Source organism: Porites lutea, chromosome 1 (genome assembly GCF_958299795.1).
Source record: "Porites lutea chromosome 1, jaPorLute2.1, whole genome shotgun sequence".
Lineage (NCBI taxonomy): Eukaryota > Metazoa > Cnidaria > Anthozoa > Scleractinia > Poritidae > Porites > Porites lutea.
In genome coordinates, this window is record NC_133201.1 from 59,780,411 (window position 1) to 59,794,314 (window position 13,904).

Sequence of the window (13,904 nt, forward strand, 5' to 3'; positions counted from 1 at the left end):
TTTGTGCAAGTGTGCATTGAAGTTTGGAGGTCTATTATTTGCAGGGCATAAATTTTATTTTATTTTGCTTTTTACCTTTTTTAACTCGCCCACAAAACAATCCACAGGAACTGATAGTAGTGTATTTTTTAATGCCAGAATATTGTCAATAATTATATCCATTGTCTGACAATAAGTTTAAAATTTTACTTTTGCCTGTCCCACCAGAACAAAAAAATATGAATACAAATTTTTAAATTTGAGTATCCCCTAGGGATGTCAGTCATTTTTTTTCTCTCTCTTGGCTTTTGTTAGATACCTATCGGTAGGATAAAGTATCATGATTAAAACACCAGTTGCAGCTATGGTAGCACCAATACTACCTGGTGCATATGCACTAATTTCCTGAACAAACCCACCTAAGGCAGGTGAAATCATGCGTGCTAAAGACAGTAATGAGTTGCCCACTCCTAAGATCACTCCTTTCTCATCTTTTCGTGATCGGCGGAAAGTTAGGTTTGTCAAGCAGACCCTAGACACAGCACTTGATACTGCAAGTGGGGTGATAAAGGCTGCTACAAAGTAAATACTTGGAGAAAATGTTATGCCAAGGATTGATACCGTGATGAGACATGAGAAGTGAAGAAGCATTTTTGAATCGTTATGATTGTAGAAGTCTGCGATTGAACCCATTAGAATCCCAGAAAAGCCACTAACTAATGCATTATATGACATTATGTAGCCATTTGTTTTTGGGCTGGTATTAAAGTGAAATTCTAACATGGACATGAAATTGCTGCGGAACACTAGCATTGAAAATCCCATAAGAAAACGAAGGACCAACAAGTCCATTATGGAACTGACTGATGCAAGTTTACTAATACTACTGACTTCCTCAGTAATTCTTTTTGCATCTCCATTTGACACATTTCCAAGGTTATCTTGAACAGATTCTCTGTCTGTTGGACGATCATCTCTTTTATTTTCAGTTTCCTCAGCACCATCTCTGTTAAGGACTATTTCTTGTCTTGAGTTGTGAGTGTGGTAAGCTGTAATTTCTTCAACTTGTTTCACAAAAAACCACACAAAGAAAAAATTTACAATAAAAATTGTAGCAGCCACGTAAGCCACTTTGAAAAAGCCATTTGATTGCATCGCTAAGTGACCACCAATCAAAGGACCAATCACAAAGCCAAGGTTAGAAAAAGCATTGAAATTACCAAACACTTTGGGGTGATCAACAGGTTCTGAAATATCAGCTAGATATGTCTTGGCAACACTCTGACTGTGCTTGAAAATTCCTGTGAAAAAATGAAGAGATATCAAAAAAATTAGGTGACCCTGGAATTTTGAGAAACTGCTATGTTCTCCTTCAAATTTGCATTGTATAAATCACAAGAAGATCAGGAGCCAGGTCCTTAAATATTGCACACCTATTATTAAGGATTTTTCAATATTGTTTCCCCTGGAGTACAAATTACAGATGATATAAAGCCACAAGTGCATACATGTACAAAATGCTACATGTATGTTTCAGTTTGTGCCATTGGTTGAAATTTATTTTCCTTTGCAATTGTTTTGGGGTGTGGCAATAATGAGCCTTCTCTATGGGTACAGTATTTCCTCGAATAATAGTCGGGGGTGATTATTTGGGGGAAGGCAATTATTCAAGGGAGGCGATTATTTCAAATATTGCTCACCGGAAGTTGTGCCTTAAATATTATGTATCATTATCCCATTAAATCAAATAATTATCATATAAAATAAACTGAACATGGGCTTTTTAAGTGTTCCAAATTTGGTTCCTTGATTAATTTTCAGAGCTTGAATCATCACTGATCCGTTTTGCTGGATCAGATTCCACTTCAACTTGACATGGAGGCTGAGGGGATAAAAGAAAGAGAAGATGGCGAGAGGGTTGGGGGGGGGCGATTATTATAAACATTTCCATCTAAGGGGGGTGTCTATTCAAGGGAGACAAGTAATCGAGCGACGTCGCGCATTTCTCAACAAATCGTTTATTTTTTTCAACGAAATCATTGCATATCAAGAAATTTTTGTGCAGCAACCAAGATGACAAAGAAGGAAACAAGAAAATAAAAAGTGAGCAATAGGTTTAATATGCAAAACAAAAACTTTTAACATGCAGCAAACTTTGCTATCATAATCATTGCACGACTAACATTGTCAAACTCGATTGCATGACAATGTTATCGTCGCTATATAATCCCTACATTCATTGTTTCATCCACAGCAATGGCCCCGGCTTCAATTTCATCGCAAATACTCATACATAGGCTCAGTACAATGAGTTTGAAACAAAGGAGAGTAAAATTTCAACGAAGGATTGAGCACATTTTCGAGCCTCAAATATACATGTAGTACTAAGCATAATGAACCTTTCTTTGCAAAAAATTCCTAGTAAATATTCTGTAATGTTTTTAACACTGCAGTACAGCAGCATGTCTGTGTTGGGATACCGTAAAATTCCAAAAATAACCCCCTCCATGTATAAGCCCCTCCAAATATAAGCCCCCCAAACCGGTAACGCAAAAAACCCTCCGTTAAATCGCCCCTCCAAATATAAGCCCCCACGGGGGCTTGTACTTGGAAAATTGCCCTCATATACAAAGAAAAACAAAGCAAAAATGGTAAATTTACTTCCAACTATATGGCTAGCCCAATTGATTTTGAAACGCAAATCTCCCTCCGAATATAAGCCCCTCCAAAAATAAGCCCCTCAAAAAGGGCCTTTGAAAAATATAAGCCCCGGGGCTTATTTTCGGAATTTTATGGTATCTCAATGAATTTAATCTTCATTTCTTTTTTTTTTCTTTTATTGTTCTCCTTTTGCAGCACAATAAACATTGTTCATGTTCGCTAAAGGTCTAATTTGCAGAAGCAACGTTTTCAGTTGCCATTTGAAAGGTGTTTAACCCATTCGCTCCTGGAGATTTTGCCGAAAAACGTGTTTTGAAGCTAGTCGAGTGGTTTTCTGGTCACTGTCTTGCTATAAAGAGCTAAAACTTACCACAAACTGGTTTACAGGTCGAACACTTCGCGGCCTTCTGATCCAGATGCAAAATATCAGCTTGCGAAGTTCGAGCATGCGCAGAAAGCAAAATTTCGACATAGTTTTTGGGTTTAAAAGTGACACAGTGGTCTTGACTTTTACTTTTCGCTTTCTCTCCTCCCTTCTTTTTTTCCTTTTCTTGCCTCATTTTTTTTTTCTCTTGCTGGGCATTTAGTAGGCTTGATTTTGGTGGGAAGAGTTTTTAGGAAAGCTTTTAGGATCTTAGGATTAGGCGAAAGGAAAGGTAGGTGGGTAATGGAACAAGATTTTCATGGAGATTTTCAGGTCAATGTCACATGGTTTTTTGCTTGTTTCTCCGGTGCCCTTGACTAAATTGTGCTCATTCTGGTATGGTTTGAAAGATCTCTTCACTCTGCACAAGTTAGTGAAGAAAGTTGTCCTTGACCGTTAAAACTGATGACGTCACAACGGGTAGAAAGGACCTGGATCCGCATGGGCGGTTACGGGCGGTTCAGGGGCGAATGGGTTAAGGTTGAGTTACAGCGGGTAGGTCACACCTGGCTAGCTGTACACCTGCAAGTTAAACTGTCTATGAGTTCACATACACACAGTACCTGCAGGAATCCTACTGAGTGCCAGGAAAAGTAAAGTTGTTGGAAGAGAAGTCATATAATAACCCATTGCAGTGCCCAGGAGGCTCACCAAAAGAAGCTGCTTTCTTCCAAAAACATCGCTGAGCTTGCCCTGGTGGAAAATAAAATAATGGAGCTTTTAAATATTGTTTGAGAGAGGCCTTTAACTGCTGTAATTAAAAATTAAAATAAAAATTGGCCAAGCTTTTGCTGATCAACGGCATCATCAGGGAGCAATGAGTAATACATTGCAAGGCCAATAGAATAAGAAAAGGCTAATTATTGTGATAAGCAGCAATGCTAATTTATAGTTAAGACAGAGACTTGTACTGGTGGAGATTAATTTCATTGTATTGATTTTTAGGCTCTATCTGTCTACGAAACCTCTAGCTTGTGATTTTGCAGAAGAAGTTACAAGCTGGCAAGTCAGCTACCCACACTGAGTTGACACAAAGTTGTCACAAGTTTAAATTTGACAATCAACAGCTCCATGCCATCTCTCTTTAAATTTTTTTGTTAAATAACTTTAAACTGAATATTTGTGCAGGATTTTTTTTTAAAATAGGGGACTTTCATATTCTTGCTAAGTAAAAATTGAATATTTTAAAATTTATTCTCACCATGATAGGACTGGAAAATAACTGAAGACCACCATAGACAGAACCTGGCAAAAAAATTTTTTCATCATTAATATTATTATTTGTTCATCCATGGCAAAGCTATTGGGCACAGCTGGAATTGACTGATGCATTATTTCTCAATCAATTTTCCCACAAATAACAATTATCGCATCAATCCCACATGCAACCAGTTAGCAAAAAACAGTTCAAAAAATAGTTTTTCTACATTTTTAATGACATTTAACCATACCAGTGCAGATGCAACTAATGATCAATAGTTCAGCATTTTTATGGGAGACAGGGCTTTCAACCCCGTCTAAAATAAACTAGTCTGTGAAATGCCAAGGCTCAAAATGGCGCAGTACACTCTGCACAGATACAGTGTAGATATTAAGTCTATGAGATCTACAGTCACTTCTCTTCATTTTATAGATAACAGGGAGGGCAGTGGGGTGGTAGCAGTTACAAATAAATTGAAAAACCTTCACATGGAGTTCTATATTATCCCATAAACTATTTAGTAGTGTAGACAGTGAATTTAGTTTTTTGTTTCCATTAGCCTTAAAAAGGCAGGTCAAAAGGATCTTATAGATATATACAGGCAAATAATTTGACCTCATTATCACCATATACTTCTGTGTTGTTACACGTATGTTCTCTGATTTGATATAGAAATTAGAGCTAGCTGTTTTTTTTTTTTTTTTTTTTTTGATACTTTTTAGATGCTAAAGTTACCAACCGATAAGTCCAACAAGTGACGGCGATGCTCCTAATTCCCTGGCTCGGTGGGTTAGTAATGGTATCAGACAACTAACAGCAAATAGATCCTGTTATGGTAACCAAAAAGAGCAAGGGTCAAAATAACACGTGTGTTGATCAACAAAAACTTCCTTCATAGACTAATACTGTACATCTCTTACCAAAAATCCCACACAGTATAGGCAGTAGACATAAAATATTTCCTCTTTGACCTTGAGGAATGGCGGTAGATTAATTTTGGGCCACACTGAGCCGAGAATGCCGTGCATTTTCCCGTTAAATTGCTTTGTAACTTTTTCACACCGGTATTCTTGATCTTTTTCATCAAATACTTTGCAGTGAGCCTGGTAACCACTTTACTTCAAGCGTTGAATCTTTTGTGGGGAGGGGGGTGCTTGTCAGAATTGTCAAAAAATGGAAAACACGTTTTCTAAGAATTATCGTCGATTTATTTTTATTTTGTTTTTATTTTTTAGAATGAGGGTATAAATTTCTATTTTTTAATCCATATAGTCAGCTTCTTCATTTGACCTCTTTTTTTTCAAGGTCTTCTTTCCTGGTTTGAAACTTCTCCCTACCCTACCCTACTTCTGATTCTTCTTTCTACTTCTAGTTCTGATTTCCCACTTCAAGGATTCACATGCATCATGGCCGATCTCGAGGAAGAGGAAGACATGGATAGCGAAACTCTGGCTGCGTATCGTGCCGAGCCAGAGACGGAGCTGTCCATCATGATCACTGAGTGCAATGATGACCAAGAAGGCAGAGGTCTAGTTGAAGCGTATATGTTTATGAGAAATGCTTTAGGAAAACTGAACATTAATGAAAAAGACAAGCTTGGTTTTACTGCTTTACACTACGCTGTCACACAGAAAAAACTTGGCATGGTTAAGTTACTTATAAAATACAAAGCCTCCGTAGAGGTAAAAGACTCTCTTGGATTTACACCGCTGTTTTATGCGTGTGGGAGAGCTGCGAACGTAGAAATAGCCAAGTATCTAATTGAACAATGCAATGCCTCCTTCGTTGCTCGGACATATGCCGGCATGACTTGTCTGCACTGTGCTGCCTATGTTGGTAAGTATAGTTAGCGTGCGTCAGAAGCATAAATAACCCTGAAGAGTCTAAATTCTCCTTATTGGTTTAGAACCATGCTGGGATTTTTTAGTCATCCAATCAGAAGCACGGGAAATATTTTGGCCAAATATGGAATCAGAGAATTGAAGGCTTACCTATCAGAAAATAGCTAATTACAAATCTTCCTGTTCTTAAAATTCTCCAAGTACATTCATAACTCTATAGTACAAGCTTAGCTGTTTACTTTTGTTACATAATATAATCAACATACAAAAACATTTACATAATTTCACAGGTAATGGTGCCAACAAGTTTGTTGTTATTTGCATGTACTAAGCTGTGCCAATTGTAGTTACTAAAACATGGAACGACCTAAAACCATCTACAACCACCTAAAACCACCTACAACCACCTCAAAAAATTCAACAACCACCTACAACCATCTACAACCACCTCAAAAACATCTACAACCACTCGCAAACAATCTAAAACCATCTAAAACAAGGTATAAATGTCTGAAATAAGGCAAGACGACAACATGTCACGAACGTGAAATACGAGAATCGAACAAAACATCCACTTCCCCCTAAAATCTTACTCTCCCTGGTCCCTTGTATCATCAACCATTGGCTTAAGTCATGAAATGAAATGCGAGATCATGCTTAGTATATTTAAAGACTTAAAGAACTTTACAAAATGAACTGTCAAGTCACCAAAAATAATAAAATAAAATAACAAACTCGTAGTCGAAAGACTGACTTGATTTGGCTTTTTCTACCCTGGGTACCAGTGAGACGTTTTGGTTCACGTTTCATTTGTTTACGCAATGGCACAAGGTAGGGTTTCTCTCTCTCTCTCTCGGAGTCTGCTTCACTGCTGTTTTGTTCTGGGGTGGCGGATTACATTCCTAAGAACAAGTTAATTTTTTTAGCATCTCATCTGCCAAACATGTTTGTACATTCCAGTTGACTCCTTTAGATGAACCCTAGTGTCTTTCACACTCGTTTCCTGTGTCATCACGCAAGGCTAAACTCCCTTGCGTCACGACACAGGAAACGCAGACTAGTAGGTGTAATCATTGTTAAAAATGCTATTTAAAAAAATCTATAATGCAATGGATTCAGAAGAAAACAAGTTAAGACGAGCCGAAATTAATAAAAATGGGTTGAAAAATTTTAATAGTGAATGATTGTATTTAAAGTAATTTACCTGGACTTTTATATACCTTTATTATGTTTTGGAACCCAACTTTCACCCCGGCCCTCTTCTTGGGAGTGATGGGATATGCGTGCTTCTTATTTTCGCTTTGCTCATTGTAAATACGGCCCCACTATACTATCCGAGAGCCTGGCACAGGCTAGAGTAGCTGGAATTTTACGAGCTAAAACGGAACGAAAATTTTGGATCACATATTTGGGTCTTCCCTCCCCGCCAAGGGACGTTACTGGTTAGAACGTTTTGATTCATTTTGCTGAAAAGAATTATCAAATATCATTATATAATGTTTTCTAATTCTTGCAACTGTAAACGGGTTAATAGCTATATAAAATCAGGCTCTACAAGTGAGACACGTTCACACTAGACTAAAGGATTCTGTGGGACTACATACATTTGTGTGAAACTATTTCAGACATTTATACCCTGTTTTAGATGGTTTTAGATTGTTTGCGAGTGGTTGTAGATGTTTTTGAGGTGGTTGTAGATGGTTGTAGGTGGTTGTTGAATTTTTTTTGAGGTGGTTGTAGGTAGTTTTAGGTGGTTGTAGATGGTTTTAGGTGGTTTTAGTTAGTTCCATGTTTTAGTAACTACGCTGTGCCAATAATTTTCTTTGCAAAGATTTTCCGTTAAAAAAATCTTGTTCCTCATTAGGTAGCTATATAGTTTCCCTTCTCAGTATGCATTGTTAAGCATTTTATATGTTATTCTGAACAGCCTTTATACATTGCTCTTTACACTTGGAGCTTCTGTCAACAAGTTAAGACAGGCCCTAAAGATGCTTATCATGATAAGTCCACTTTGTCATGTCCATAGGATGTTTTTTCTGACCTTTTTGGGAATAATATTCGGATTTTCTTAGAATTTTACGCCATAAAACTGTAATTGCCCTTTGTAGTGCTTTGTTTGCATTGTAGTACAAGGCTTCCGTAAGTGCTCACCCTACAGTCTCGTGTTAATTCCACATTAGGAAGTAAACTTTGATTGGACCCCCCAAAAACCCCAGCATTGGAACAGAGTTATACGCTTCTGTGTGTATTCATTCACCAGGCTAGCCACCACTTGTGAGAGTGTGAGAAAGAACTCAGTTATTGTAAAAATATCCAATGCCATTATTTTTTTAGGTTCTGTAGATGTTGTTAAACTGCTGTTGAAGTATGGTGCAGATCCCCAAGCTACTTGCAGTGAGGGTAGAACACCATTTGATCAAGCTAAGACTTCACCAGAGATCAGGAAATTATTGCACAAGGCAAACAGAAATGTTGATTCTTCTGTGGCAAAACGATCAGCAAGCTGTGCTAATTGTGGTCTGTAGAACATTGTTGTTATAGTGCTAGAAATTAAGACTCGCTTCCTCTTGGGATTTTGAATTATCTGGAAATATTATTCTTTAGTGTATATCACTTGAGTGAATAACCCTTTTGCATGCACTGATTGGCTATCTCAGAGGTGATTAGCCTAGTAGGTCCTAGTACTATTCTCCCCCAAGCAGCTGGCACAGTAGAAACCAAAATTTCAAGACATTTGGTCTGCACATTTGTTAGGTACTCAGCTTGTGTGGTATATACTGAAACAATAACAGATCAGCCCTCTGTGCCAGTAAAAGTGGTAGATATTCACCTTGCACTTCAGTAAAAGTAGTAAAAAACTATGTCAGTGTGTATTGGGGTAGGAGTGAATGAAGTCTCGTTTTTTGACAGTGTCGTTAAGACCAAGATAAAGCAGCTATGCCAGCAAATATCAAGAAAGCAGGGAAATTTGGCGGCCAGTGCAAAACTACCAGCCCTAAGATGTCAAAATCCACTCAAGTTACCAATACATTGCTGCTTTCCATCTCTATAAGACAAATATATCTCAAAGACAGACACTTAGTACTGGTCTCAAAGGTGTCCATCTTAGAGAGAGTTGACTATTTATTTCCTGTAATCCAATTGGTCAACTTTTTTGTCTATGTGGCCTTGGTTATAGTAGTAACACTGTTTATCATCATTTTTACTGTTATGTGACCTTTCAAATCAACAAACCACTTTGAAAAAGATTTTCATCAGTCAAAGGATACAAACAGTGCTGGCTTTAATACAAAAAATATGGGTTTATGCACATTCACAAAGAATATGTTGGATAATAACCTGTCAGCAAGAGTTTTATTCAAAAATAAATAGAAATGAAGCAAATAAATGTCAGAATAAATTTCTGTTAGAGTAAGTTGTTGAATCGTTGTTGGTCTTACTCAAACCACCAACTACAGCTGCAAATTGAAGTAAATCATTAACCTTTATCAACTTAATAAATCTTGAATGAATAGAATAATATTGTTGGTGGAGTATTTACTGGTAACATGTTTCCTGTGAATTTCGAGCCTTGTTCTGGCGGCCCCGTCACCATACAAGGTTTTTTGTTTGACTGATAAGGGCTGATGGAAACCTATTTGCAAGAGTTTTGAAAGTTTTTTTGAAAGTTGCATAGTAGTGAAAAATAATGGTGGGTGTTTTCCCAATGCATGTTACTTTGGCAGATAGCAGTGATGATAGGGCAGTTTTGTATATAGGAAAGAACTGATTTTTTTCCCCGCTGTTGTGTCCATTCAAGGCCTGTATCCCAGGGTTCCAGCACATCATTTTTGTGTGAAAAGTGGGGTTTTGGTTCCTGTTTCCCAAGAGCAAAACCAAGTCTCAAGGGACCACCATCCCTCTTCGACCAAACCAAAACAATAAGTTTGATTGGAAATCATTTTTGGTAATTTCAGATTAAATGTTGGTTGATGTCTTATTTTAAAGGTCAATCTGTTGAGAAGTTGAAGCGTTGCGCTCGATGTCATGTGACTTTATACTGTGGGAAAGAATGTCAGAAAGAACATTGGAAGAAAGGTGGCCATAAGGAACGGTGTGAAGAGGGGGTGTTGGCACACCCTAGTAGATACCCTTACATGACAACTATTAGCAATGTACTCAAAGCTGAGCATCCAACAGTGTCACTGAGTGCCGCTACGACAGAAGATTCTACTGCCTCTCAAAGCTCTGTTCCTGTTAGCAAGACATTTGTTGTCAAAGTACAAAGACCTATGACTATGATGGATCCAGATGCACCTAAAGATTTAATGGTTTATAATGTGGATAAATCAGTGCATGTTTTCATACGGGAGGAAACCCCAGGCTATGCAAGCCTTGTAAAGAAGATCACTGAGGAAGGAATTTATGGACTGAAAGGATTCTTTTGGGCTGAAAGGGCGCCGTCTCTGGGTGAAGGAATGGTGAGAGTGTTTCCTGGTCAGTTTGCTCCTGTACAGGACTGGTGATATACCACAACCACCCTCACATAAGACACTTTTCTAAGGACTGTTTATTGAGAATATGTATTTAACATTCAACTTGGATTAAACTTTGTATGTTGATGGTCAGGGTGTGCCATGATCAGTTTCACTATGTAGGACAAAATAATGATAGTTAGTAACTGATGATACTGAACCTAAAACAAACGCATGGACTTTGATGGACTGTAGCATGCAGAGTACTTACTACCGGTACCATGAAATAAAAGTAATATTGGCCAATGTTAAATCTTTGTATGATTGGATATTACTTTAGAGCCTTATTTGCAAGGCAAGTCTCAAGTGGAACTTTTTAGGGGTTCATAAATATTATTTATATAGGCGAGCGCTATTGTCTTTAACGACAAAGACAACATAATTGGGAGTGCTAATACACTGTAGATCTTTTCCTCTCTTTCTCTCTTACAGTCAGTCAGTTTACAAACGTCAAAAAAAGTCTCTTTAAAACTAATCATCCACAATTTTCTATTGTCTGTTGTGTACCAGTTAACAACTAGATGCTTAATGCTGCAATTAGTCCTTTAAAGAATTGTTTTTTTGGAAACAAAAAACGGTATTTGGGAAAGCTAAAGAAAAAGGGTGGGATGTGGGTCTGCAGCATCAGGACCTCCCCTTCCAGACTCTGGATTATGCCACCGCTTAATGACTTGATCATCTGAATTTAAAAAGGGTTTTAAATCACAGCTACAACCAGTTGCAAAAGTACTTGAGACACTGTACGGTATTTTGACATAAATGGCCTTACTATGATCTTGTGCTTGTCATCCCCCTCTACCCCTTTTCAAAGTTGCTAGCAATACAAGACCATGCAAAAACTTGGAGGAACAACTTTGAATGAGAGGGAGGAGAGAGGTCAGTATTATATCTCACTGACCTGTGACCAGGAGCGATTTGAAGCAAGAAAGGTCGTTTTTTCGTGGAAGTGTCTCAACTTTTTTGCAAGTGGTTGTGGGATCATCTCACCAATTTTTCACACCTCGGTTGGTTCTTTGGTGGTCAGGCCGGGCTTGGACTTACAGCTTCCAGCTCAGCAGACCGGCATTCTTTATACACCTAGTTGACAGCTAGCAGTCCCTTCACATCCCCCCCCCCCCCCCACCCTTTAACTGGAGCCTGATTATCAGGCTTGCTTGACTGGGCAATGTAATGGAGTGAAGTCCGATTTGTAGAGGCTTGGGCTATTCAGTCAATTATCAATAAATTTAAATAGCTGTATTACGGGTACGTCTCAAGAATGTAATAGACAAGAGATCATAATCTCTTAAAATGGGCCCGAGATTTTGCCCGCCAAACCACGCGTGAACAGGTACACGCTCCTTCTAAGATAGTGCCAGTCCCTCCGCATCTGATCGGTCAGCTTGACACAAAGTGACACTTTTAAAAAAGTACATCTCAGGAAGAGGCGGGAGGTACAGAAAGGTAAATCTCCCTCCTCCCTACTTTTTGGGGCAATTTTTCCGTCCTCCCTAAACTTGGTGTAAAAATTGATAGCGGGCAATACACGACTCCTGCACTTAGTAGTAAAGGAAGTACAATGTTCAGAGCTTCGCCTGTACACCAACATGGAGAGGGAATAACCACCGAATGTATGCATACAAAGATTTTTATGGAGGTAAAGCCCATATACCTACCCCGGAGGGTACTCCCTTATATAAGCCATATAGGTATGAACCGCCCCAAAGAGTAGTGTTTTTGCGCCGTTTCGGTCTGAAAACGGGTATAAATTTTGCCCATATTGTTCTGGAATTGGGTATGGTTTTCGAGGAAACTACGGGAGTGTATAAACGTATTTGTCGTTTCAATTCCAAATGAAAAATGAGGAAGAAAGATTAATAAGTGAATTCGAAATAGATTTTAAGAAATTGTTGGGGTAAATTTTTTTCTTTTGTTTTCGTTATCTCACTTACTTGTTATCGTGTATTCTGTTTCTTTTCGCTCTAAGGTATTTTGTTAATTACGCTAGTTTGTTACGTGGTGTATGTAAATTTCCCTATAGTTTGTTATCTCGCCCCCCCTTTTTTTTTTACCAGTTTACGTGTCTATAAGTGTAACAGCATTTGTGGAAGTGGATTTTTTTTCCCTCGGTTTCCCTTAACACCAACCCTGTCTTGCATTTGGTAAGCAGCTTCGTTTTCATCGTTTTTCATTAATTTCATTTTGCAGTCGCCTTAAAGTAGTTTTTCTGTATTGTAACTAGTATTTTTTCGCTCTTTGTAGGAATGTGGAAAATAACACTTTTTAATCTGAAATAGGGTCAGGATTTGGAGAGCAGGGCGGCACACACCCACCAAAAATTCCCGGGAATACCCCCCCTCCCCCGGTTACCTACCAAGTATCTTATATGTCCCCTTTATCCTCTCTTGCTCTTAACGTATTTATGAGCCAGAACAGAAAACCAGAGTTTTATTGAACCGTACCCTGGATACCAGAAGAATTTTTCCCGTGCGGCAGGATGCTCTGGCACGACCAATCAGAAGCACTACCCAGATCTAGGTAGTGACGAGACTAAAGAACCCACACATTGTTTACAAAAGGTAGGGCACAGAGTTCTCTCTGTTGTGGCCTGATCTGTTGGCCTCAGTAATTGACAGTAGCTGTTGTAGTAACCCTGTCTACAAGGTGAATAACCTGCGATCAGGCGTTTTTTTTTTTTTTTTTTTTTTCATGAGAGACATAAAGGGATAATAGGGAGAGGGCATGATCTCAGGCTACAAGGTGAAGCAAAATAAATTAAACTAAATCAGACAGAAAATCAGAGCAATTTGAAGGCTATAGGCTGTATAAATAAATAAAGGCATTAAAAAAATTGAAGTAGGAACTGGGGCCTTCCACAGCGACTTTCACCATACAAACCTTTTAAGGGCTCTCTTAAAAACCTGTTGTGTAGTAGATTCGAATATGATTTGTGTCTTAATTTTTACACTTCCTTTACAACTTTACCATGGTGCATTGGCAAGAAGTTTTTTTTTTTATCTTGAACTGCAGGTTAAGTACCCTTGCCGAACAGAGGCTACATTTTCGAGGTATGAGCTGGCGTGCGAAAAGTAGCCTCTGCCAACAACCGTTCAATTTTTTATCGTGCATGAGCAAAATTCTTCACGCGATTCGCGTGCTTCGCAGTGCCAAAATAGCGCTAACTCGCCCAAAACGGTTCAAAACGGCCTGAGACGCAGGCAAACAACAAAGAATACAACAAGGCAATAAGGTAAGTGGATTTTATTTAAAAACATAACATTTTTTCTCTCTTTTAAGAAAAACCG

The 13,904-nt window shown here is 38.4% G+C and overlaps 2 protein-coding genes across 2 annotated transcripts; one reads left to right on the plus strand and one right to left on the minus strand.

Moving 5' to 3' along the window:
• Positions 1–119: 119 nt before the first annotated feature.
• On the minus strand, positions 120–5,349 carry LOC140923725 (major facilitator superfamily domain-containing protein 9-like). Its single transcript, XM_073373802.1, has 5 exons — positions 5,186–5,349; positions 5,005–5,092; positions 4,266–4,309; positions 3,628–3,757; positions 120–1,280 (listed from the first exon to the last, which is right to left on the minus strand). The coding sequence occupies exons 1-5, from the start codon at positions 5,291–5,293 to the stop codon at positions 259–261; spliced, it is 1,392 nt and encodes a 463-aa protein (XP_073229903.1). The 5' UTR covers positions 5,294–5,349; the 3' UTR covers positions 120–258.
• Positions 5,350–5,671: 322 nt separating this feature from the next.
• On the plus strand, positions 5,672–10,713 carry LOC140923762 (uncharacterized). Its single transcript, XM_073373837.1, has 3 exons — positions 5,672–6,101; positions 8,441–8,623; positions 10,094–10,713. The coding sequence occupies exons 1-3, from the start codon at positions 5,672–5,674 to the stop codon at positions 10,609–10,611; spliced, it is 1,131 nt and encodes a 376-aa protein (XP_073229938.1). The 3' UTR covers positions 10,612–10,713.
• The last annotated feature ends 3,191 nt before the right edge of the window (positions 10,714–13,904 follow it).

Excerpts from the sequence above, each read along its gene's own strand:
- LOC140923725 (XM_073373802.1), bottom strand. The coding sequence starts at position 5,293 with ATGCACGGCATTCTCGGCTCAGTGTGGCCCAAAATTAATCTACCGCCA. Across the intron at positions 5,093-5,185 it reads TATACTGTGTGGGATTTTTG|GATCTATTTGCTGTTAGTTG; the intron begins GTAAGAGATGTA and ends TTACCATAACAG. Across the intron at positions 3,758-4,265 it reads TATTTTCCAGTCCTATCATG|GGCAAGCTCAGCGATGTTTT; the intron begins GTGAGAATAAAT and ends ATTTTCCACCAG.
- LOC140923762 (XM_073373837.1), top strand. The coding sequence starts at position 5,672 with ATGGCCGATCTCGAGGAAGAGGAAGACATGGATAGCGAAACTCTGGCT. Across the intron at positions 6,102-8,440 it reads GCACTGTGCTGCCTATGTTG|GTTCTGTAGATGTTGTTAAA; the intron begins GTAAGTATAGTT and ends TTATTTTTTTAG. Across the intron at positions 8,624-10,093 it reads AGCAAGCTGTGCTAATTGTG|GTCAATCTGTTGAGAAGTTG; the intron begins GTCTGTAGAACA and ends CTTATTTTAAAG.